Genomic DNA, 25,622 nt, shown 5'->3' with positions numbered 1-25,622 from the left:
TCCCAGGACAAGAGGTAACGTTGGTTAATGTTTCATAGTGTTGTAAGGACCAGACAATTCACAGAACTGCTCCGTAGCTCACATGGAATAAACGAGATCTAGATGAAGCCCCGTCCCCGAGGGGGCTGGACCAAGGGAGCGGACTCCAAAGTAATTGGTGGGATCACCACCCCAGCTCAGTACGAAAGCAAGAAAGAGGACCAGACTAGCTTTGGAAGACTCTAGAAAAGCCTAGAAGTTGTCATCCAGAATGCTCACCTAAGAGAAAAGAGTGTGTGGCTTAAAATGTTTAGGAACTGATCTAGAATTTTGGAGAACTCGTAGAACTTTCTGGAGGGACAGGCAGGCTATCTCCTTGACCTGATGCTTCCAACTTTAACCAGCCAGTGTGTCGTGAGGATGGATAAATGTCCGCCCTAGGAATATCGGTGCTGGACAGCACTGAATGTGGCTCCCCTTGCTCCCCGACCGTCACACCTGCCCTAGGTAATCAACTTGACACAAGCCAGAGTTATCAAAAAGGGGGAACTTGAATTGAGAAAATGCCTCCATCAGATCCAGCTGTAAGGTATTTTCTTAATTAGTGGTTGATGAGGACGGTCCCTGCCCATTGTGGAGGGTGCCATCCCTGGGCTGGGGGCCCTGTGTTCTGTAAGAAGGAAAGCTGAGCAAGGCATGCTTGATGAACAAGCCAGTAGGTAGCACCATTGCTTCTGCACCAGCTTCTGTCTCCAGGTTTCTGCTCTCAGGTTCCTGTCCTGACTTCCTTTGATGATAAACAGTGATGTGGAAATGTAAGTCAAATAAATGCTTCCCTTCCTAAATTGTGTTGATCAATCATAAGTCTAACTAAGACAGCGTCCCTTGTCATCCTTCTGGCAGGTGACTTCCGGGTCTGAGGAGAGTTGAAGATGAAGGAAGATTGCTCGCCCAGTTCTCATGTGCCCATCAGCGACAGCAAGTTCATTCTAAAGTACGTTTGAGTGTGCAGTGTTGGGGTGAAGGGAGCTCTGCAGCCCTCTGTGGCCTTCTCCTGCATGGGGGGCAGGATGTTGGTGCTAGAACTCTTCAGATGTGGCACTGTGCCCTGGGGACAGTGGCCAATCCTTTTGTTGGGGGGCTGCCCCTCTTTGGAGATCATGGAATTCTTTGAGAAATGTATTTGCACAAGAAGGGGGTGACCATGGAGCTCTACAGGGACAGTATTTAATGTGTTGACAGACTAGAATTATTTGAAAACTCTTGCAGTTTAAAAACAATTTAAAAATCCAGTTGTGGGTTTTAATGAAAAAGTATACTTTATTGACATATTTTAACTTTGCTTATTTTTTATTTACTCTGTCTCATAAAAACTTCTTAGAATATTTTCTCTGAACTAAAGAGAAGCATATTGTTATCATACTTATTTATGTGATTTTGTGTGTGTGAGGTGTGTGTGTGTGTGTGCATTTGTGTGTGAGTGTGTGTGTGTGTGTGTGTGTGTGTGTTGGGTGGGATGTGCCTGCCACAGCAACTATTTGAAGGTCAGAAACAACCTACAGGAACCACTCCCTTTGTCCACCGTGTGGGTCTCAGGGCTCGAACTCAGATCGCCAGGTTTGGCAGCCATCCTGCCAGCCTGAGAAGCTCTTTTTTAAAAACAGTTTTTTTTTTAATTTTTATCTTTCATTTTTGAGTCCTGAGCATGAATACTTTCTAAAATTGGGCATGATTAACTTCCCAGACCTGTGCACTTCCCAGTACTTTTGTGTCCAGCCTTTGCACATTTGTGGCACGGGACAAATGCAGCATGGAGTCCTCACGTAGCGCTGCCACTCAGCAGCACATGGTTACCCCTGTTGTTCCCAGTCTCCGCATCATGCACAGAACCTAAGCCCCAGGGTGTCATCATTCTCCTGTGCTGTGAGCGGGGTTGAGGAGGCTGTTTGGAAGGTGATAGAGCAGCAGGGTCCAGCCAGAGACCGTGTCCAGAAAGTCAGAGCACTCTAGCTGATAAATGCCACACACACAGCGTACCAGCCCCCGCTGATTCCATGTTGACAGGCAAGCATCTTGGATGCTAGGTTCAGTAAGTATACCTTGCTACCTTTACCTGCCGTCTTCCCCTTTCCAACCTCTGTGAGATTGAAAACTCACCTGCATGTTTCATACCCCATAACCCCTTAGCCTAGACCTATGGCTCTGCTGATTTTCCTTGTCCTGACCACCCCCTGGACAAAGTCGCTTCCCAGTGTGCTGGGAGAACGTGTTTGAGGAAAGTGGCCTGCTTGGACCCTGTCACCCTCATCCCAGGACTGACCTCTGAACAGTCAAGACAGGGAGCCAGCTGGTAATCCAAGCCACCGAGGTCTCTGGAGGCAGCGGGTAACAGGAGAGCACAGGGAGGTTGTTAGGACTGACTGCCCATAGGCAGTACTGACCATGCATACACACCCTGCAGAGAACATGCATACATGCTCCATAGTGAACATGCACACACATCCTGTAGTGAACATGCCCACATGCCCTGTAGTGAACATGCACACATGCTCTATAGTGAACATGCATACATGCTCCATAGTGAACATGCACACACACCCTGTAGTGAACATGCACTCATGCCCTATAGTGAACATGCACACATGCCCTGTAGTGAACATGCAAACATGCTCTATAGTGAACATGCATACATGCTCCATAGTGAATATGCACACACACCCTGTAGTTAATATGCACTCATGCCCTATAGTGAACATGCACACATGCCCTATAGTGAACATGCACACACACTGTATAGTGAACATGCTCACACACCCTACAGTGAACATGCACACACACCCTACAGTGAACATGCACACACACCCTACAGTGAACATGCACACATGTTCTATAGTGAACATGCACACATGCCCTGTAGTGAATATGCACACATGCCCTATAGTGAACATGCACACACACCCTACAGTGAACATGCGTACATACCCTACAGTGAGCATGCATACATACCCTACAGTGAAAATGCACACATGCCCTACAGTGAACATGCTCACATATCTAGTGCTTCCTGTGGGGCGGGAACCTGTCTGGAAATTTTGCTTGTTTCTCAGCACCTTTTCCTCACTGCCCTTCTCACCCAGTTCCTATAAGGGCAGAGATGCAGAGCTGCTGGGAGGGTGATGAAAGGTCAAGTGTCATGGTGGGACAATTGGGTCTCTTGGTTGAGTAGATGTGGTTGACAAAGCTGTACACTACTGCATTTACACATGAAGAGAATGAGGTTCGTGGTATCAATGATGCTTTGCCTGAGGGCGGCTTCTCCACTCACCAAGTGTTCCTGTGTGTCTGTGTCTTTGTAGGTCAGAGCTCTTAAGCCTGCTTAAAACCTACAACTGCTACCACGAGGGCAGGAGCTTCCAGCTAAGACACCGAGAGGTGAGACCTATAACCCTTTTTGCCTCAAAGGCCAGCATCTGTGCTGGCTTTTGTAGATGGCTGGGGTCACCTGCTGTTCCCAGGGTAGTTATGCAGCCTGGCCCTTTCAGTGCCAGTTGGGGAGGCAGGCAAGTAAATGTGGTTAGAGAGGCATTGGTCTTTGACCTGTGCTAGTGAGTGAGGAACTTGTGCCCACCTCAGACTGCTGGCACAAGCACAGGGTGTAATGGGTGGGTCTTGGCTAGGTTTCCCTTCCTCACCCTTGGGTGTTTCTGGGACTGAGATGGTTCTCTGCTGTGGTCTTTATGTCACTGTGACTAAAGAACTGGACGGAAACGTAAATCTTACATATGTGCATGCCCACTCATACGCATGCACACACACACACATCACACACATGTACATATGCATGCATGCACATGTGTGCATGCAAGTGTGCTGTGTGAACACACTGGACAAAAACTTTCCTTTAAGTTTTAGCAAACTTTTCAGGGCATTCTGATAGAAGCTCAAGCTTGAGAAAAATTAACAGACTCCTTTAATCCTGGCATTCCAAAATTGATGCAGGAGGATTACCATGAGTTCATAGCCAGTCTGTGTCACCTAATAAATTTTAAGTCAGCCTGAGCTATATAGAAAGACCCTGAGCTTGGCACTTGGGATTTCCTTCTGTGGAGTAGCTGTGTGGGATAACGCTGGGTAGCTCTGAGGGTGCTGTGAGTTTTTGTGACCACCCAGATGGAAAATAAGTGAACTTTGTGGCTGGCAAAACTCATGCCCGAGAGCCTGTCCGGCAGAGGGCTAACCACAGTAAGGGTCTTGTGTTACTAACTCTAAACCCTTGGGGCAAACTGACTTGATATCCGTGAAACCAGGAAACCCCTTTCAGGACCTTCTGCAGTATTAACAGATACAGTGAGCAGGCAGTCTGAGACCACGTGTGCTTTTTTCAGGGTTAACAACCACCATAGAGGCAAGCCCGCAAGTCCAGAATCTGAGTTCTGGCAGACAGGAATGAGCCCCTGTCATTCATCTACTTAAGCAGTGCAAAAAGTCTCAGACTGCAGTTAGCCATCCAGGATCCCATGTCCCAGGTACTTACTATAGGACAATCCCAGAATGTCCTGTCCTTGGGTGTCACAAGGACAGGCAGGTGGAGGAAGTCACAGTTCCCCGGGGGAAATCTGGACCTCTGGACCACTTTGCCTCTCCTCTATTATCACAGGCCTTCTCCTGCAAAGAGCTTGAGGCTCTCAGAAGTTAAGTCTCTAGTTGTGTTATCTGGGGAGATAAAGCACATGCTAACCTACTAGCCTAGAAAAGGAACCCACGACAGACCAGGACCATACCAGCTTAGTGGTCCAGGAGTATTGGCGAGGGATGACTCAGGAGGAGCAGAAATGACTCAAAAGCAGCTGTTTCACTAAGAAGGCCACCCGAGCATGGGCGGTGACTCATGAAAGTTCCCTTAGGAACTGTATACAACTTATAGGTAGGAAGACTCAACTCTCCTCAGCCGGTCAGAATCCCCTCCCCCAGCAGCTGATATACATATTCACAAATACACACACATATATATATATATACATACACGCCTATGCATACATATACACATATATATACACATATACACATACATACACACGCACATGCACATGCATGCGTGGTGCACCCACACACATATATACATACACACATATGCATAAATATACACACATATATGCACGTATACACATACACATACACACCTATATACTCATATGTATACATATACACATACATACACACATATACATACACGTATATGCATACATATACACACATATACACATACATACACATATATACTCATATGCATACATATACACACATACACACACACACACACACACACACACACACACACACACACACACATCCTTGGGGAGGATGCTGGTGAATCTGGAGTTTCCTAGACACGCACAGTTTGTTTGCTTCTGGAATCCCTTGAGCCTCCCCTCTCCCTCCTGGAGAGGATGGTTCAATTCACAGGACTTTGGAGTAAATGAAGCAGGATGCTGTGGTTCCGAAGACGGAGGTTGTTTCCGGCATATGATTTAGAACTCACTGGAGGCAGGAATTGGGTATCACCAACTAGATCTCAGACAGGGGGCAGTTTGTTACTCTTGATCCCTAGGCTATAAGGTACCTTCAACGCTGAGGTGCTCACCACTCGGGCGTGCCCTGGAAGAGACAGACCCTCCCGGTTGTCAGAAGCCTTGCTTGCTGGTAGCAGCTCCGGCCTGACTGTTCAGTTTGGGGACAGACTCCCTCTCTGCCATGTGGGATGCCTGTAGGGAATGAGGTAATCTGTGGGTGGGGCCACACTGTGGGGCAACTGTTTCCCACGGACCTTTCTAAAAGCTAGGGGGAGCAGTCTCGCTGGAGACTGGAGAATGGTGTGCCAGCCCCCGCTACCGTAAACTAGCCTTTGGTAATTTGCTTCTGTCACAATGAAAAGCGTAGAAGAGTCAGTACCTTTTGAAGTTGGCTGTCTTCCGGAAATGCTGATATATAAACCTATTTGGGGTGATCAGAGACTAACTAATCCTACACAGGCTGTCTGATCAGGATTTCCCGACGAGCCTCGATACTAACCATTTAGTGGTTCATAGTCTCCCCCTGGTGGTCATGTGCCACACTGCATTCTGTTTTATTATCTTCTGGATTTCCACTGTGTGAGATACTCTGACCCTTAGAAGGATGGGACTGCCCCCTCTCTTGGGCCTGGAAGATGAGTTAATCCTGAAGTAACCCTCGACCCTTCCATCCTGAGCTCTTTCACAGCTGTTCCCTGGGAGCACAAAGTGTATATTAGACTGCCCTGTGCTCAACAGCTTGGGTACACCGCCTTCCCCAGATCTTTAGTGGACCCCACTGGGTGGAGCCAGGTGTGGCGCGGCGCTGTGGGGCAGAGAACTTTCTCAAGTTGTCACTTAGCACCTTCCACATGGGAGAGTATTTCAGCAAGTTCCCTGACTGTCTTACAGCAGCATGACTTCTGAGTCGGTGTAACAGTCACTAATGCCATGTCACTTGTCAGGTGTCCCCCCCCCCTCCAATTTCATAAAGAGGCTGGGGGTAGCCGCCCACGTAGTCTCCAGCCAGGTACCCCCTCTGCGGTTGGTCAGTCTTCCTATGATGCATGGGGACATTGTGCCTAGGGACTGTCTTAGAGGAAGTCAGTTTGAGGCTACTGAGGGGAGCTGTAACCTCTATCCATAGCCACGTATCCAGATTTCCAACTCCTGTTAAGGGCGAGGGATCGCATTGGTGTCCTGCATTTTACAAATAAGAAAACCAGACAAATCGCTTGTCTGAAATGTTTTCTGTTTGGTGTGTGACTTGCATTCTGATTCTGCGAACACACATGTGAAAGAGGGCATCAAAGTGGTTAAAGTCCTTCTTTTCCGAGACCCTTCCAGCCTGAGTGTTGTCAGCTGACTCCTGCCCATATGAGGTGCTGAGCCTTGAGTCCTGATTCTTTTCCAACCTCCAACACCACACCTACCCCTCTCAGAAAGGAAACCCTCCCATCACCACCCCTGGCCTTCACCCTCTTGCTTGGTAGATACCTCCAGCAGCTGACATCTTCTGGGCCGTGGGGACTCAGTGCTGGTCTGGATTTCCAAAGCCTCAGGGCATCCAGACTTAGCCAGAATAAGGTGGTTGGACAATTGCCTGCTGTGCTCCTTTCTGTAACTGGGCCTAGGTGAAGCTGGTGGGCACATAGATAAGCAGAGATGAGGCCACTAGGCCCAGACTGCAGGCTGCATTCTGTTTCGGCTCTAAGCATGGAAATTCTCTGATACTGCAATGCACAGGCTCCCTGGGTACCTAGGCAACAGTCCATATGAAACAGAGTAGTACATCTGCTGACACCTCATGTCTTTTGTTGGGCCTCTGGAAATATATGTCTAAAGGTAGAGCATAGAGCCAGGCCCTTCCTTGGAAGCCTTTAAGATAGTGTTTTTCAACCTGTGAGTCATGGCCCCTTGCAGGGTTGAAGGACCCTTTCACAGGAGTCCCCTAAGACCATTGGAAAGCATGAAGATTTACATTATGATTCATCACAGCCACAAAATCACAGTTATGAAGTAGCAACAAAAATAATTTTATGGTTGGGGATCACACAGCATGAGGAACTGTATTCAAAGGTCACAACATTAGGACAGTTGAAAGTCTGCCTTATGGGGCTGAGACCCTTCCCTTGCCCCTTTGCCCTTGGTTTCTTGTGAGACTATGGCAGCCACCCTGAACTGTGTACTCTTGCCACTCAGAGTACAGCCCGCATCTCCTTATTAGAGCAATCTGAGAGGTAGTCATTCCGCCTACACTCACTTTAACCGTGATAAAACTAAGGAAGAGAAACTAAGTCACTTCAAGGTCATGGGCCAGCCAGTCACAAACAGACAGTACCAGTCAAGCTGCATTGTGGGAGCTAGACTGTCATCACCGTTTAAAGAATGGGTCTCCCTAGGAATTAATTGCCCAATCCCTGCAGACCAGGAAGTGTCCACCACAGGAGAGAGAAGCTGGGGAGGTCACAGGACCCTCCATGTTCTTTATGAGTTTTTCTGGGGAGGGGTTAGAGTTCATGAATCACTGGGAGATGCAAATAGAGAGTGCCTAGGATGCTGCTGGGGCGAGAGCTGGAGACGGATGCTAAGGCCTGGCAGGGCTTTCTAGAAGTCCAGCTTTTCAGGTTGGAGGTCTGGTGCCTGTGCCCTGGCTTTCTTCCCAGGGAGTACTCAGGTACCCTGGCCTCAGAAGGCCTCCCCGAGTCCTTGCCCATCTGTCTGTGCACACCCCAGTGACCTGAAGAACCGGTCCTGTTGGGTAGATCTCTTCTATCTGTCTGCTGTTCCTGTGACTTTCCAAAGAGCCAGTCCAGAGGGTTGTCAGTGCCGGGAGCGGGCAGTGTGGGCTGTAGGCTGCTGAAGCAAGGAGAACTATCTTCTAGAGACTCGGACTGGTGCCTCTTCTCTCTAGGCCAGGCTGGCCGGCAGGATCTGTTGGGAGGGCTCCAGGCTGTGGCCTTGTCCAGCACTGAGGTAGGCTGTGCCAGCTGACAAATACACCTGACATAGTCATCCAGGCTGGGAGAGGCTGGAGGCTCCTGCCCAGGTGCCCCATGCGATAGCTCCTCTGAAGTTTCCCGAATCGTTGGCAAATGGGGCACAGGCAGCAGAAGGCGGGACCTCATTGCTGCTAATAAAGCAAAAACAACCTATTGTCCAAGAGAAAACCAGTGGTGAGGGTCCACCATGCCTGACACCCTCCTACTTACTCCCCCTCATCATAGAAGCTACATGGGGCTTGGGTTCCCAGAAATCTGAGACCAAGGCTCACTCCCCACCCCCACCCCCACTTATCCTTCCTACTAACACCAAAATAAGCAGCTAACTAAGACTTCATCATTAGTGTGGTTTAAGAATACCCAGATAATTTGGGCTGGAGCGATGGCTCAGCAGTTAAGAGTACCTATTCTTGCAGAGAACCTGAGTTCAGTTCTTAGCACACACATGGTGGCTCAAACCATCTTTAATCAAGTTCCAGGGGATCTGACTGGTATGTGTGTAGTGCATATACTTTAGTGTAGGCAAAATATCCATGCCTATAGAGTAAAATTAATTAAAATTTTCAAACCGAGGAATGAACAGATAAGAGAACCTGGGGTTGTTAATGTGGGGTCGGAGAACACCCTGGTTTCAAACTCATCTCTGCCATTTAAGACCTTCCACAGTGTCCCCTCTCTAAACCTCTAATTACCCGTCTGAAAAGCAGGGTTATAAACAGCCCACTGGCAGGGATATTATGGGGAATTCCTGGAATCAGAGCTTTGACATTACAGCTCTCCTGTAAGCACAAAATCCTTGGATAAACACCTTATTATAGTGGTCAACAGCACACACTATCCAGTAGCCAGGCCGTGGAAGCTCAGGATGGGAAGTGCTCTCAGAGATTAACTAGTCCCCGTGTTTTAAAAGCATCAAACCAAAGGGCAACTGCTCTTCTTACCTGTAAGTCAGCAGTCAGGGTGGCAGGAAGTCTAGAAGAGTAAAGATTGTCTGATCCAAAGGAAGCACCCAGAGAAGGACAATCACAGCCGGGTCTCTAGCTCTTGGTCACTGGGGAGAGGACAATCAAGACGATGTGCTATGGTTTCTCCCCCTGCGCTGTCTGGCAAATCCAACAATCGCTGCTGCTTTTAAACGGTTCCTCCAGTCATCAATCACTGTCAGGAAAAGCTCAAAATAGCAGCGCTTCAGAAGGTTCTCAGAGGAAAGCACAGAGGGTGGGGCTTGGCCCAGATGCCAGCCTGGAATGTGTGTATGTGCCTGCAGGAGGTTGGGAAATATTTACACCGTAGGGTGAGGTGTGGGGCGGCCACCACGCCTTGACTTAGACAGCTTCACTAGGGATAGAAACCAAAGCCAGCTTAGGGGTTGCTGGGAGAGCCTGGGAACAGCATAGGACCCTCACAGGCTTCCGCCAATGTCTGGTATAACACAGTATTTTCTACTATGGATGACACTAGCCCCTGTGATCCCATGACACACCAGCCTTGTACTAATTTTTGCTGAGTCCCAGGCCTGCACTTATGACTGTGATAACACATGAGCCTTGCAGGGTGAAGGACATTCCCTTACACAGGCACCAGGGCAGCCCAACCGTTGGTCTGGCTTCTCTCATAACACCTCAGATGCGATGCTTTCAAGAGGAAATTTGCTTACCCATTGTTGGCCAGACATGTGCAGCAACTGTAAATACTGCAGACAAATCGCCACCTAGGAAGCCTGTTTCCCAGTGAGGAGGATGATCCAGTCAGCAGTGGGCAGGGGTAGTGACTCGGTACTCATGATGGCTGCAAGGAAGGGTGCCGAAAGGCTGTAGAGCAGCGTCATAGCTGCTACTACAGGTGAGACTGTCAGAAATATCTTCTCTACAGGTGACATTGGTGCAGAGATCTAAAAACGCTGGAGCAGTACATACATGCAAAGGCCCTATGACGACAATGTGCTGGGCACACTCGGGGAACAATGGGAGCCTATGTGCATGGTCCAGGTCAGGGGCCCAGAAGATGTCAAAGCAATGGCAGGGCACTGCAGGTCTGAGTAAGGAGCTGCTGTGTGGCTTTTGCCAGTTGCCATGCTCGAGCTAATGGCGGGCTGTGAGGAACCAGGGAACTCTAGGGGTGATACCAACAAAGCGGCAGCTGAAGGCAAGGTGGACAACCCTGGGAAGGAACCAGCAGTGAGTTTCTCAGTCCTCAGAGCCTCTGATCATCTACCCTCAGAAGCAGGAGGAAGAGGAGTTTCAGAGGGAACAGTATACTCAGATCTGATACATGAGAGATGGACAGAGGGCACAGAGCGCTGCTGGTCCCGCATCTGTGCATTCCAAGGGTGGTGTTAGTGCCTTGGGTAAAGGCACGGGAGATACTGAACAATGCTTAAGTCAGGCGGCAATTCCCCACTTACACCTGAATGATCCCACTAGACTCCAGCTTTTGGCCTGACTGTTAAGGCAAACACTACAGGGCCATATCAAGAAGCTGTGTGTGGTTTTGATAACCTTAGACTATTCTCTCTGTGGGCAGTGAGGTGTTTGAAACTAGATATGACTGTTAGCTGACCATGGGAACCACACCTTGAGTGGGACTGAGGCCATATTCACGTGAAGAAGTTCTCCTGGTATCCCTGTTCTCATGGAGACGTTCCATGACAACGAAGAGAGAGTAGACTGCGGGGTGGGGGGGTGGTGCTGTATAATTTCACTTAAGTGCGGTGTGGAATTCAAAACAAATCAAATTCATAGAAGCAGAAAGAAGAATGGTGCCTATCAAGAGTGGTGGGGAGGAAAGAGAAGTGGGGATCACAGTTCTTCAAGCTGAATGAATCTTAGAGATCCACTGGGAAGTGCCCACTGCAAATCCACCTCACTGTGCGTTTAAGTAGTCATTAGGCATGGGAGGCTTCAGACTCACTTAGCCCCTCAGCACTGTGCCTGAGAATCACTCGGTAGCAGAGGAAGGAACTAATCACAGACTTTGCTTAGGCCTCCTGCTCCGTGGGTTAGGCGGCCCGACTGAACTCTTAATTAGGACCCACGCATCCCCAGCATCCGTTGTGCTCACAAACATCTTCAGCATGCTGTTAGTCATCGTGCATCGTAGTCAGCCGGCCCGTCCATGGTGGCGTCACCATCCAAGATGCAAATAGAGACAGAAAGAGGTTAGTTATGGTTACCGTGGTAGCCGGATGCAGACTATCACTGAATAAATACCTAAAGAGAAGAGAGGATAAGAGAAAAGAGGTGGGGGGGGGAGTAGGAGTGTGTGGGGGGGACTCGTATATTAAATGTTCTTGGCCTAAAGCATATAAGCAAATAAACTACTGGGTGAGATACCCATGGGAGAGTGAGGCTGGAGTCTCTGGAGAGCTGCCAGAGGTTCAGGTAGGTCTCTGGCAATACAGTTGCTCATGGAGTAACCATTAGGGTACAGAGAACCTAGAGGGTCCCATGGAGACGGAAGCTGGAAATACATTGGAGACAAAGAGCCAAGGACAGAAGGAGTTTGAGACAGAGTCAGGTGGGTGCCTGTAGGATGGAATGCTTGAATTAGGGTTGGGTAGCAGTTGTTTCATTTGTAGACTTAAGGAAGTCAGAGCAGGTTGAGGGTCCAGTATAAAAACAGCATGAAATACTCATGATAGACCATGAATGTCCAGAGTGAGCTGAGCCAGTCGGTACTACCGCTGTCTGGATGTGTGGAGAGAAGGACCTGGGGCACAGCAGAGACAGTAGGATGTCCAGTAGAACCTGGTGGCAGTGGGATTCTTTGTCCCAGTGCAGTTTGAGTCAAGGAACCTAGCCCAGCACAGGAGGCAGGCATGCTTCCCCAGGCTGTGCTTCCTCCCGGCAGTGTGGACGTGCCTGCCAGACACTTGCAGTGTCCTGGGGGACACCTGACTCAGCAGCTCCATGCTGGCCCCAGCTCTGACCTTGGCCAGGCCTGCACTTAGCAGCGGAAAGAACGCTTCATGCATCCTCGTGCAGGCCCCTGCCCTCATGCACTGAAGCATGTACACACTGCTCGCTCTTCCCCGGGAGGACGGGTGGAGCGGAGGGCCTGAGCATCATGTTCCTGAGCAGGCCACAGAGAGGAAGGACAGAAACCTTGAGGGAAACTGCTGTTTTGAAGAGACTGACCTGTGTTGGTCCCACAGGAAGAAGGGACTCTGATCATCGAAGGACTCCTCAACATCGCCTGGGGACTTAGACGGCCCATCCGGCTCCAGATGCAGGATGATCGGGAACGAGTGCACCTGCCTTCTGCCACATGGGTGCCTGAGCGGCTCAGTTACCTCCAGTGAGTGCCTGGCAGGGGGAGCAGAGCCAGAGGCCTCTGCGATGTCTATTATCACGAGCACCACACGATACACCTCATTATATGTGGAGTATCCTGAGCCTTGGGGTAGACACCTCACTGGGGCTTAGGCATGGAGCACAGATCACACCCCTCTCTCGTTCAGTGGCTACCTCAGTCCTTTCTAGCCTTACCCACCCCAACACACAATCTTACTTAGGGCACCCTCCCTAGTGATGATTATATGACCTTTGACCCTCCTCCAGGAGAATAGTTTCATGATCCCAACGCCTGCTTTATGGTGCTGGGGACTGAACCCAGGGCTAAGTGCTGTACCAATGAGCTGCGTCCTCAGCCCACGGGGATCTCCTTGAAAGGGAATTTTAGGGATTCACCCAAATTCATCTTCCTGCTGCTACTGTTTTACATCAGTGACAGATTCTGTTTGCATAAGTTTACCAGAATTTAAGATCTGATTTATTTTACCATCACGACAAAGGCAGTTAGTTCTTCAGAAGCAAACATTCCGAATTTTGTCCTTGGCCAGATATGCAGATAAGATGGGCATGGGGATGAAAGTATGCCCGAGATTACAACACTCAGTAAACTGAAGGTGGGGAAGGAATTCTGAGTTTGAACCCAGGCTCAGCTTACATACTGAGGCACTATTTTTAAAGCATTATATATGGAGGAGCTGGAGAGATGGATCAATAGTTATTAGCACGTGCTGTTCTGACCTGTCCCCAGGCTGCCCCTTTCTCACTCCCTAGTCCCTCTACCAAATGCTACTTCCTCTCATTACTCCTTCTCCTTTACTGTCTTCTCTGGCTTGGGGTGGAGATCAGTCCTGCCAAGAGGGCTGAAGATTTGATCCCAAGGGTAACCTTGCCTGACTCCGTAGACCCACAAGCTCTTTCGCTGCACAGCTGTGCAGGCACTAACATGACTGAGCGCACCTCCCAGGATCGCACGGACACAGGCTTTGCACTTGGTCTGTGGTGCCTCTCAGAACAGTTACTCATTTGAAAGGACAGCACCCACTCCTTCCAGATGCTATGGGGAGCTTTCTATTATGCTGATAAAATTCGCCACACTCTGCCTCTGGGATCCTCACCCATGGTGTCCTGCCTGGTAAAGCAGAGCGGCTTTTTTCTCTGTCCCAGCCACTTGAGCATTGTGCTTCTCTGTTTTCAGAAAGGACGCTTCACCCCAGGACAGCAAGGTCCCTGCTGAGGAGCCTAGCACTCAACCTGCAAATAAGGGAGAGGTTTCCAGAGATGGCTCAGGTAAGCAAAGCCTTGGAGACCCCAGCCTGCTTTGGGTGATGTACACAGTCTCCAAAGAACAGCCACAGGGAGTCGCAGGAACGGCTGCTTCCGTCTCATGAGAGAGCCTCGCTAAGCACCTGCACAGGAGGAAACCGGGTCCACACATTCTTCTTCATTCCTTTATGGAAAAGAAGGCAGAGGCTTATAGAAGTGTTACCTTAGGTTCCTGGCCTGAATCTTCTGAAATGGGCTTTGATATAAAAAGGAAGTGGACTCAATGGAGGGCGCTGTTCTCTTTCATCCCAAGCCTCTAGAACCTCATCCTTGCATTCTGCTCTGAGATCAGGCATCATTCGCCTGTGTTTTTTGTACCCTTTCCTTAGCACCTGGTGAAGGACCTGTCCCTGTGTGAGTGCTCAGAGGACATGGGTGACCACATACCTCAGTGGCAACCATGAGAGGCACTGTGGTGCCAACACAACTGCTGCCCAGCATCCAAACCAGCATCAGCCTGGTTCTGCCATTTCTACAGTATGTCATGGCTATAGGACTCCAGCGAGCCACAACATCCAACAGACAGTGCCACTGCTGGAGCCATGACCATCCCCTACCCTCCACCTTCTCATCTATTTATTTCTGCAGGACCCCTGCAGGAAGAAGAGGAGGAGGTCCCGCAGCTTATGCGGACAAAGAGTGATGCCAGCTGTATAATCCAGAGGAGGTGCAAATCCCGGGCACCGGGCGAGGCCCAGAAGATGCGACGGCACCGGTTCTCCATCAATGGGCACTTTTATAACCACAAGGTGAAGTCCCTCTGCCCTTTCCTGGGCTCTGAAGCTGGAGCAGGGCTTATTCCCCAGCACAGAGGAGCAGGCCCCTAACATTCAGCATCTGTCCCATTCCTCCATTAGACTTCAAGATAACTGCTGTTGCCCTATACGGAAAGCTCAAGAGAGTGACAGGCTCTTCCCCAATGCCACGGCCATATAACATTCCCATGCACAGCCGAGCTTCCCACACACAACCACTACCCACCCATTCTCTAAGGTGTATGGATTCAGAGCAAGAAAGCCCTAAGTAGACAATAATGCCAAGTGTATCTTGAATTGGCCCATTCTTGTGAGGCTCCCTTTCAGGGTCATGGGAACATCATGTACACAGCTGCAGCTCTAGCTGGGTAATTACACTTGCTTGCTAAGGTGTGCCTAGAGAACCTGGGGATTTCTGAGTTCCCAGCACGTCTCCTTTTGTACCAGAGTGCATTGTACTGACCTTAGGGAAAGATCACCTTCCCCAATTACATCATCCCATTAACAAGTGAGCTAAAAAGGACAAGTTGATTGTTACTATAAATGGAGTGAGTAGCAGTCTGGGTGTGGCCCTGCCTGGAGCTGGAGTGCATGGTGACAGGCCACATCCTGCCCTGCTGGGGAATGGAGAGGGGACCTTCCAACTGGAACTGTTGCCTTTCTAAAAGAGTGATTCATAGGAAGGAAGCCTGGACTGCAGAGAGTCTTTAACCAGAACAAAAATGCCATTTTTCACCTTGTACTTCTATACACAATGTTCTTAGAAGTTGGGGTACAGATTCCCTAAGCCATAAACAATGAAAATTACTAATTCTAGGTACTGACGTTTTTGGTAGGGGTACTTGTTCTAGGTTTTATTCCTGACTACTGTCCACTAGTACTTCATGCTATCATTTCCCTAAACTGTTATGACTAACAGCATGGGTTTTGTTCCCAGACCCTTCTAATTCTTGGAGGTGTCCATGCTGCTTTGTCCTGTCTACTCAGATCCAGATGTGATTCACTGGGATAAGAAAGTAAACCAACGACCTTTGTCTCTACTTGGTTGGTACCATGTCCAAGGCAGGCTTTGTGCAGAACAAACAGCCTTGTTGACAAGAATGTTCCCCTCCTTGAAGTACCTGATGAGCTTCCCATGTTTCTTTGGCACTAAAGCAGTGGTTCTTGGCCTATGGATCACAGCCTCTTCAGGGGGAGGTCAAATGTCCCTTTCATAGGAGGTCACCCTAGACTATCGGAAAACACATATATTTACATTACAATTCATAATAGTGCAAAATTGGTGCTGTAAAGTAGCCACAAAATCACTTTATGGTTGAGGAAATGTATTAAAGGGTCTCAGCATTAGGAAGGATGAGAACCACTGTCCTAAAGGCTCATTTGCTGTACAGCCTGTGGCCTGGAGTGCTTGTGGGTCTCAGGTAGAGTAAGCAGGCCCAGTGCAGCGGGGTCAGTTTTGTTTGCTGGAAGGCACCAGCTTTAAGGGAGTAGGAAGCACACGAAGAAGCACTGTCCTTTCCTGATGGCTGACCCTAAGGAGGTATTTAACCTCCCAACCGAGGTTTCCTTTCTCAGGAAATAGGAACAGTTGTAGGTCCTCTAGAGGGCCACTGTGAGAATCAAGAGTACATGTCAGATGCTCCCCACATTCAGTGTCTGGTTAGAGTGCTTATAGCAGCCTTCCCAAGCCTCAGACAGTGTCCTGGGTAATTTTTCTCCACAGAAGCTGTCTGACTGGCAGTCTACTTGTGTCCCTGATGAGCTTATTCTAATTGAAAACCTAAGGTGGAAATAGATGTAGCACCCAAGTCACAGTGCATCTGGGCTCAGAAGCACGCACGGTCCCCTGGAGAGTTCTGATTGCTTCTCCAGATGATTATGTGGCTAACCAGGAGCTGTACACACTGTCGCTGCCCGGGATGGAGAGTAGCATTGTATTCTATTCAATGGTGGTGGGCGGGAGGATCCAGATTTAGTTTGAGATATGATTTGAGGAATATGTATATTTTTTGCATTGTCTTAAAGTAAAAAAGAATGATGAGTCACACCACCATAAATTAGGGGCAAGATACTTGCAAAAAAAAATGCAACATGCTTCCCATGCAAAAAATTATAAATAAACCAAGCATGGTAACAAAGCAAGGTGATCCTGTTTTGAGGCAGCCTAAGCTGTGCAAGAGGTTCAAGGTCACAGAGTGAGGCCTTATCTGAAGATAAAAAAAGAGAGCTGGCGCTGTTCTTCATGGTGGAGGAGTACTCATAGGTACTTAGCATGTACAAGGCCCTGTGCTCAATTTCCAGGACCACAAAAGAGTAAAAATTATCTGCTTGGCACGGTGATACTAAATTGTCATTCTAGCCTTCAGGAGGTCAGGCAAGAAGGTCTTGAGGTTCAAACCAGCATGGTCTGTATGGTTACAACTTGTCTCAAAATGTATGCATGAATATTTAAATTAGTAATTGTGAAGAGACCCATGTAGCGGGAGCACCACATGTTTGTCGGGGGTCTTGGCATCACGAGTGTTTAAGAGTGAGTGGAGATGCCACAGGAAGCCTTATATGTTCTCTAAAAGGGGGTTCTGACAATGGCAGACAGGCCTGATACTCTTCTTCGAGGTTGTTTCTGATCCATCAGGTCTCTTTGGGAGTAAAAGACGTAGGAAGACCAAGGTGGGACTGTATGAAGCTGGGCCAGACCACATTTTGTTATTTGGAGTATTTTAAATGTAGTACTATAGGGAATGATATGGAGAATATGTTAGAAGGTGAGAGGGAGGGGCCTGTTGGCAAATGCCATCGTGTGACTGGAGGCCTCTGCTTGGATAGCACTTGGGGAAGTGGGTAGATCTGAAAGCTTTGAGCCTAAGTTCACAGGTGTTTGTTGATGCCGACGCTGTCGGTAGGAAGAGTGATGGAGAGCCCCGTGTCCTACCCCAGTGAATTACTGCTAGGGTTCTGGTTTCCAAGATCCAGTGAGCTGCTATTGATGGATGTGTACAGTGTTAAGCTTCTTCCTCAGAGTAATAGCTCTTTGAGTGTTCCCAGGTCTAGGAACAAACATCATGGTGATGGGTTTGCAGGATTGGGAAGGGACAGGTATTCTAAGAAGTAGTCTCCCACTGTTTGGGTCTGCTCAGAACTTTAACATTAGCTATGTCTCCTGTGGGCCTGCCCTGAGCTATCCATCTGCCCTACAGACCTCGGTGTTCACGCCTGCCTATGGGTCTGTGACCAACGTCCGGGTTAACAGCACTATGACCACCCAGCAGGTACTCACCCTGCTGCTAAACAAGTTCCGGGTAAGTGTGACCTCAGGGAGCAGCCTTGCCAAGAGGCTGGTGCTTGGATAGAGTGGAAGGACTGAGGGTTCCTGGACTGGCTGACTTGGCTCTGGGGGAAAAGCTGATATGCCGGTGTCCCTGGGATTCTAGGCAAGGAAGGGTGGGAGGTTGGTCTTTTCTCTTTTGCTAAAGTTGCTGTGGTCTGATTTCTTGTGCCTGCCTATGTAGGTAGAAGATGGCCCCAGTGAGTTCGCACTCTACACCGTCCATGAGTCTGGGGGTAAGTGCTAGCTTCCGGTGTTCACGTGGCAAGCATGACGTGCCACCCCTTCTTCTTCCCCACACTTCCTCTCCACCATCAAACTTGGTTCCGTTCTGAGAACCCCTCTAAAACAGTGTAGGAAGAACTCTGTCCAGACTCTTCTCATTAGTGGATCATTATGTAGCTCAGTTAGGAAAGTAGGACTTGTGTGCCAGTGGCTGCAACCTGGATCTGCCATGGATCCCTTGGCAGCCCATGGGCAGCTCCTTGTTGCTAAGCATCTCCTGTGTTCCCAAGTCTGTGGTCCCCTCTGTCTACCCTGCTCCTATTTTCTCTGTGCCAAGCCTTTATTAAATGATAGATAGGGCAGGGCAGTTATTTTTCCTCTGCTACCGCTCATTGGATGGGCCTACAAAGTACATGAACCAAATGCGGGTCTACAAGAGGAAAGAAGCTTGTTAATGGGTCATCACACGTAACCATGGCAGTTCCCAGAGATGACTCACTCAAAGGAATGCCCAGAATTCCTTTGCCATAGCAAGGAAGTCAACTTTTAGAGAGGTGAGAAGATGAAGGTGGCTGGGGGGCGAAGGGCCCTTTGAGTCAGGATGGTGACCAAGTATCAGTGGCTAATGGAAGACGAGGACAGTTTTTAGCAGCATTCACTGTGTGGGTTCCTCTGTTGCTGCCTCTGGGCTAACAAGGGTCAAGAGTTGGGGCTGGTGATTAACTTCTGTCCTGACAGTATCTAACGTCTGACAGTAGATGTGAGTGAGGCCTCAACAGATTGATGTCTTGCTGCTAGGCAAGTGAGGAAGGCATCTGCTTCTTCTCACTAGCGTCAATCCTGAGTGCAGAGAGCCGAGCCAGGGTGGCCAGCTCTGCTGCCCTTCAGTGGAATCATATATCTCCCCAGATGCAGATCCACAGAGGTCTGAGAAAGATTGTCTGAATACATCCCTTTTATCATACTCCTGTCCTGAATAAACATATACATACATACCTACATACACACACACACACACACACACACACACACACACACACACACACACACACATGGATAGGTGAGCAATCCTAACATCCCATGAATTTTGTAAATTTCTATTTCAGAGCAGACAAAATTGAAAGATTGTGAGTACCCACTGATATCCAGAATCCTGCATGGGCCCTGTGAGAAAATTGTCAAGATCTTCTTGATGGAAGCTGACTTGAGTGAGGAAGTGCCCCATGATGTGAGTGGGGCTGGAGCTGAAAGCCTGTTCCACAGGGAGGGACTGGAAGGCAAGGCTTGAAGAGGATCATGACCAATTTCCTCAGGCAGTGTGTCCTAGATGCCCACAGCTGTCAGTTGTGGGGACAGAAGGAACTGGGGTCCCAGGAGAACCCAGCCCTGCCCCTTTCTTTCAGTGGCATATGCGTTTGTTATCACATTAAGGACTCACAAAGGGGCCCTTGACTAGGGCCAACACAAGGGTAGAGGTGTTGAGTCTCAATGATAACACTATACACATACATCCAGCCCCTAAACAAAAGGGCCCATAGAATAGGGGTCTCCAAGAAGACCTTGTGGCTGACTCCCTCAGCTTCCCAGGGCTGGGACAGCTTCATTTCATTGTTGAGCACAATGGTATTCAGACTCCCCCACCCATGCCAAGAGCATTCAGGGTGACAAAGACACAGACTTGAATGCTTTTCCTAATATTCAGCTCAACGGCGTTTCCTCCCATGGCTAATGGTTGCTTTGAGATAAGAGCAGTCCCCCATTCTCCCAGCACACAGAGTAAAGTAATGCCAGCAGCAGGGCTGGGAAGAGAGGCAGCTCCTGTGGGTGCAGGACGTAGGCTTGGACCACTGTGGACAACACACCCCAGGCTTCTCATCTAAAGCACATGTTGATGTTCTTGGGTTTTCTAGGTTGCCCAGTACATTAAGTTCGAAATGCCAGTTCTGGACAGCTTTGTTGAAAAATTAAAAGAAGAGGAGGAGAGAGAAATAATCAAACTGACCATGAAGTAAGCATTACCCTTTGGCCAGACACGGTTCTGGCCATTAGAGGACATCTGAGGGGCATTCCTCTGTCCAAGCAGGCAGGTTTCTCCCTTCTGTAGATACCAAGTACAGTGGGGGAGGCCTGCTGACCTTGGCCTCCAGTAGTGCCCTCCTACACCACTGTTCAGTACTGATAGCAAGCTAGGGTGTTAGCCTTCTGATGTAGAGCATGCACCCATCCAGGCTGGACCTCTTCTCCAGCATAAGACAAAGGGAAGGAGCCTGGTGAGCCCTGGGTTGGCTTTCTAGTTCTGCTAATAACCAAGCTCACAAGCTCTCAAGGAAAAACAGTCACAGAGAGTCTGCTGGATACAACCTCAGCCTGGTCCAAGGCCTTACTACAGGTAGGAAGTTTGAGCCCAGTGGGAAGCAGTGACTGTTAACATTTAATCTCTGACTGCTGTTTGAGGGAGCAAGGGTCACCAGCAGCAGGGCAGGCTATATGACATTATGATGCTTTGAGTCCCAGTGATCTGTTTGTGCTTCAGAGATGTATGAAGATCATTCAGGAAGGCTGGGCAGGGGAGATCAAGCTGCTCTCTCTACTCTGAGAGCCTGGAGTAGGGACTGGCTTGGATTCTGGCTTCACGCTAATGATCCCTAGAAAGCCACAGGCTTCCTTCTGTGCAACTGGGCCTCACTCAGATTCAGCAGAGACTCTAGAGTGTCCTGTCAATCCACCACATCACTATAGGGTTTTAAAGACAGCAGAGACCTGGGAATCACCTGGCCAATAGATTCAGGTTGGGAAGAGCAATCGGAAACCCAGGCTAAGGATGCAGCTTGGGTTATTTGCATGGCCCTGGCTCAGACATTGTCTCTTGAAACCTGATCTATAGCCCTGATCTGCATCCCAGCACATCCCTGTCCCTACTAGAGAGTCTGGAATAGAACTGCCAGCATTTTTATTTGAAATTCTGCACAATCCGCTGCCCTTTTGAGCCTCTTTGGTGAAGGACAGAGGTGGTAGCTGCTGGTCAGCCAGCTGGGAGCAGTGCTCTCCCTGCTCCCCTCTCTCTCTGCTCTCACCTCCCTGGCCCTTCAGCCTTAGTGAAACCCCTTGTGTTTCTCTCCAGGTTCCAAGCTTTGCGCCTGACAATGCAGCAGCGTCTGGAACAGCTGGTGGAGGCCAAGTAACCGTGGTAGCAAGTACACATGGAATCTCAGGGACCCAGCCCTAACTGATCACTGACCGATGCCTGCTGCCTAAGGAATCCAGTACCTATGCGTATTCCACCTGTCCACAGATTACCTAGCACCCTGTGTCTCTAGTCTTGGTACCATAGGGAGCACGTAAGGCACACCCAGGAACTTGCTAGTCAGGATCTATGTGCAAAGCTGGCCTAGATGGTAATAAAGAGCCTTGGAACTGCGGTGCCGGCCACACTGTATGGTTGAATAGTATGGTCAGCCTTGTTCCTGTGTATTTCCAGTCTGAGAGAGCAATATAGCACCCAGCCCCTGGAGAATGGGCTTCATCTGCTTGCCCAGTGTCTGTCTCTGAGCCTCTGCATGGCCACAAGTCCCTGCCCTTATCATCCATGTGAACCATGAACCCCTGGTCTTCCCTTCTTATTGCCACTCAGGAACTGAACTGGGGCAGGAGCTGCCAACAGCCGTGAGACGTGGCTTGCTTCTATCTACTGCTTCACCATGATGTCCTGGCCTCTGAGCCTCCTTTCCTAGCCAACATTCCTGGCCCAGAGGTTAGATCAGGACTAGGACTATCAATATCTCATCAGTTTTTGGCATAAATCACCCTTAGCTTGTGAGTGTGATCCAAAGAAATTCTTGAAAGGAGTTGTCTTCAAGAAATATGTCCATCAAATTGTTTTGGGAGTTGACTCGTGTAGCACTGGAACAGCTGGGCAGTGGCTCCAGAAGGTTCAGTCCCCTTTACTCCATCTTGTGGATGTCTATATGTCTCTTGCTTTCCTTGGCACTGAGCTTCTTTCTCTGTAGTGGATAGGGACAGCTCTCAATACATCCTATGAAAGCTCGACAAAAAATGGAAAAAATGTCTGTTTGAGGACAAAAGGCTTCTAATCCCCTAGAAATGGATACAGAACAATTTGCTGACTGAAATCTCTGGCATGAATGAGAAAACTTCATTTGTAAAACTATGCAATGGTTTACATCAATTGTGGAAATGGCTGTCTAACAGCAAACTAAAGGCCAGCTTCCTCCCCTGAGGTCCAAGGCCAGTAGATTTAAAGAGAAGTGTGATGGAAGCCTTTGGAGACAGAGTTCTATCCTCAATGCAGTGCATGTGAAAGCCTCTCACAGAGTCCTGAAGAGCAAAATGTGAGAACAGCTGTGCAGTGTGAAACCACGAAGCAGGGTGGATGTCACCCCTAGGTTTTCTGGACCCAGCTCTATTTCACCGAGATGCTTAGCTGCCAAGGGAGGTTTCTTGCCTCCTCGATTCTTTGGCACTGTATTTTCTTCAGTGCTTAATAAAGGTCTGTTGTGTTGAACAGAAGCTGCAGGCCCAACCTTTCTTGTGCTTCTTCTTGTTGTGTTTATTTCCTTGACCTGTTTTTCTAATCTCTGAAGCTGTTGTACACTATGAAGAGCTGTTGTAGGCAGAGAAACACCTGTTGGAACCTGTGGACACTGACAGAACTCCTTCCCTTCATGCGTGAGCTGGGGATTGGTGTAAGGCCTGAGGCAAGGCCACCTTACCTTAGAACACAGGAAAGGACTTACTGGTGGTAGTCTGTGGGTGGCCTAGGCAATAGAGTCATCCTGAATTGTAGAATTTTAGCATCAGAAGGGCATAGAAATTTCCAGCCAGACTCCAGAGTTGAAAACCTGTCCAGAAGAAATCGACTGACTTGATTCTTTTATGCCAGGCCTGTACTGGATCCTGGAGGAGCAAAGATAGAGCCTTGGTAATTCCTCTTCTGGAGAAGTAGACATGGGGACAGTTAAGCCCCTGAGAAGGAAGCATGATACTGAGCAGACAGCTAAAAGTGAAGGGTACTGTAGGCCAAGAGACACCTTCTGTGCTGACGCAGGGACTCAGTGCTGGGAGAACCACTGACAAGGATACCCTGGAAGTGGCAGCCAGCTCAGTGGTGTTTCACAGCTGTCAAAATACTAGCTAAGGCTTTTTAAGGTATTTTACATTCGAAATATTATCAAAATTAATTTCTGAATGACATAGTTAGGGAAAACTGCACAGAGCAGTGTCCTCTGCTGCGTTCTTGTGAAGTGTTCACAAATGTTAGCCCAACCTTGCCTCATCTGCCCTCTGAGGGCAGCTGGAGACCAGCCTTTGTGGGGCAGAACAACCCTGGAACTTGAGACTATGGAGGCTGAGACGTCACGGTGAGCTAGGGCTACAATCTGCTATGGAGGTCACAGCCTTTCTGGGGTGTTCCCCGCCTCTCAGATGATAAAGGTATCTACAGATAAAGATCCCTGCCGGAAAGCACCATCTTCAGAAACAGGCCTGTCCTCAGAGCCTAGAATAATAAACGGCACAGGATGAAATCAGCATGATTACAAGATTGCACAAGTCCTGAGCGCAGGATAAACAGGATTGTTTGTCCAGAACAAATGACCAGAGCAGATTGAAAACAAGAGGGGGAAGACTTGTTTTTCTGAAGCAGTAACCTTTGGCCTTTCTCTCTGACAAAACAAAGCCTTTCTCCCAGGATACATCTGGCTCCTTGGTCCCAGGGAAAGGAGAAAGGGCTTATGTAGTCTACTCAGGTGATTTAGTAGGGACTGGAATTAGGCCAACTGTGCTGTGTGAGCACAGCTGCAGGGAGGCAGGCCATGGAACGTCCTTATCAGGGGAACTCTGACTGCCAGGTCCTCAGGCCCTCTAACCCTCATCAGTGGCAAGCAGGAAGTCTGTTAGGTCACAGCCAAGCGGTAGCACACATACAAACAACCAGATGCATGTACTATATTTAGGCCCCAAGAACGGCACTTGGGTATTAGCCAACTGTTGACATGCTGGGAGCCTCACAGGACCTGAGGTGGGGCTCTGTGCCCTCCAGTGGAGTTGTAACAAAGGTTTTCTGCTAATCCAAGAGCATGGGAATTCCCAGGGTTTCCTTTTTCATCCAGCCCAAGGGAAACAAGACTTACCAAACAGACTTATCTAACCGACTCATTGTCCAGAGTCCTGGGCTGAAGAACCCACTTTGAGGGAAACAGAGTATATTTGTTCCTATACTCAGGCATTCCAATAACCCGTCCTGCTGTCTCTGGATTGTGGGTCAGTTCTGCCAATGACAGAACTTCTGCCAAGCACTCCTCACTGATACAGTGCTTATTTGTGTACATGTATGTACACCTGCATGTGTACCAAAACACATATGTGAAGAACAGGGTCTAAGAAACAAAACCACAGAAAAGAGAAATTCCTTTGCTAGGGTGTTTCTCAGCTGTTGTTGTTGGTTTTGTTCTAGATTTCTTGTTCCACAATGAGCTCTTTAAATACCCAACCCACTCTGGGTAAGTGGCCCCTGTGGTGCAGATCTCCAGAGAAGCTACAGCCATTGAGCTAACACTCCCCAGAAAGAAAATCTGCCTGCTGTCCAGGCTGTGGCTTCTCCTCTTACCCGTTGTCTCTTCTCCCTTTGTCTAATCGAAGGACGACCTGTGACTGGTTTTCATCATTTAATCGATGATTTAAACACAACATGATTCCAAAACTTGACTCTGTTAAGTGTGTCCATGTGGGTGTTTCACAACATTTGGTCCTCGTGTATGAGAACCAGCTGCCAGAAGGCAGAAGGTGATATGAAACTAAAGGCAGGCCCAGATAGACCCCAGAGTGCAGAGCGTAACTTATGGACTCATGGCTTCCATGGCGTGTGAAGCAGCAGGCAGAGGGATCTGTATATCTCACGTAGGAGTAAGAAGTTTATACACTACTCCAGACAAGGGTAGGCTGCAGTTAGCCAGTATATACCACGTCTTTCTCTAAAGCTGTTGACATGTCCCATATCAGTTAAGAACTATTGTGTGTCAGTAACCAGCACAGAATGCTTGGGTATCCTAACAGCTTTGCTTGTCTTACAGGACTGGTGATGTGTGCCAAGGTCAGCTGGTAGGCAATATGATGGTTATGGTGTACATGTCCATGGTCATGTCAAACTGAAATCT

The 25,622-nt window shown here is 48.8% G+C and overlaps 2 protein-coding genes across 4 annotated transcripts in view; one reads left to right on the top strand and one right to left on the bottom strand.

Moving 5' to 3' along the window:
• Rassf4 (Ras association domain family member 4) overlaps window positions 1-22,977 on the top strand; it is a 34,719-nt gene extending 11,742 nt beyond the window's left edge. The window contains 10 exon segments of the mRNA NM_001024275.2: window positions 883-973; window positions 3,336-3,411; window positions 12,684-12,826; window positions 14,018-14,109; window positions 14,734-14,894; window positions 18,098-18,199; window positions 18,410-18,461; window positions 19,557-19,678; window positions 20,361-20,458; window positions 21,572-22,977. Of these exon segments, the coding sequence (NP_001019446.1) occupies window positions 912-973; window positions 3,336-3,411; window positions 12,684-12,826; window positions 14,018-14,109; window positions 14,734-14,894; window positions 18,098-18,199; window positions 18,410-18,461; window positions 19,557-19,678; window positions 20,361-20,458; window positions 21,572-21,632 (969 nt within the window). The 5' untranslated portion in view covers window positions 883-911 and the 3' untranslated portion in view covers window positions 21,633-22,977.
• Depp1 (DEPP autophagy regulator 1) lies at window positions 7,544-9,635 on the bottom strand. 3 transcript variants are annotated; one of them, XM_087658883.1, is made up of 2 exons: window positions 9,472-9,635; window positions 7,544-8,680 (listed from the first exon to the last, which is right to left on the bottom strand). In XM_087658883.1, exon 2 carries the CDS (start codon window positions 8,654-8,656, stop codon window positions 8,039-8,041), a length of 618 nt encoding a protein of 205 aa, XP_087515009.1. In that variant the 5' UTR covers window positions 8,657-8,680; window positions 9,472-9,635; the 3' UTR covers window positions 7,544-8,038.
• Window positions 22,978-25,622: the final 2,645 nt, after the last annotated feature.

This window comes from Rattus norvegicus, chromosome 4 (genome assembly GCF_021556685.1).
Source record: "Rattus norvegicus strain SHRSP/BbbUtx chromosome 4, alternate assembly SHRSP_T2T, whole genome shotgun sequence".
In the NCBI taxonomy this organism is placed as follows: Eukaryota; Metazoa; Chordata; class Mammalia; order Rodentia; family Muridae; genus Rattus; species Rattus norvegicus.
Note: the sequence above shows the minus strand (reverse complement) of the source record. Positions and strands in the feature narration are given on the sequence as shown.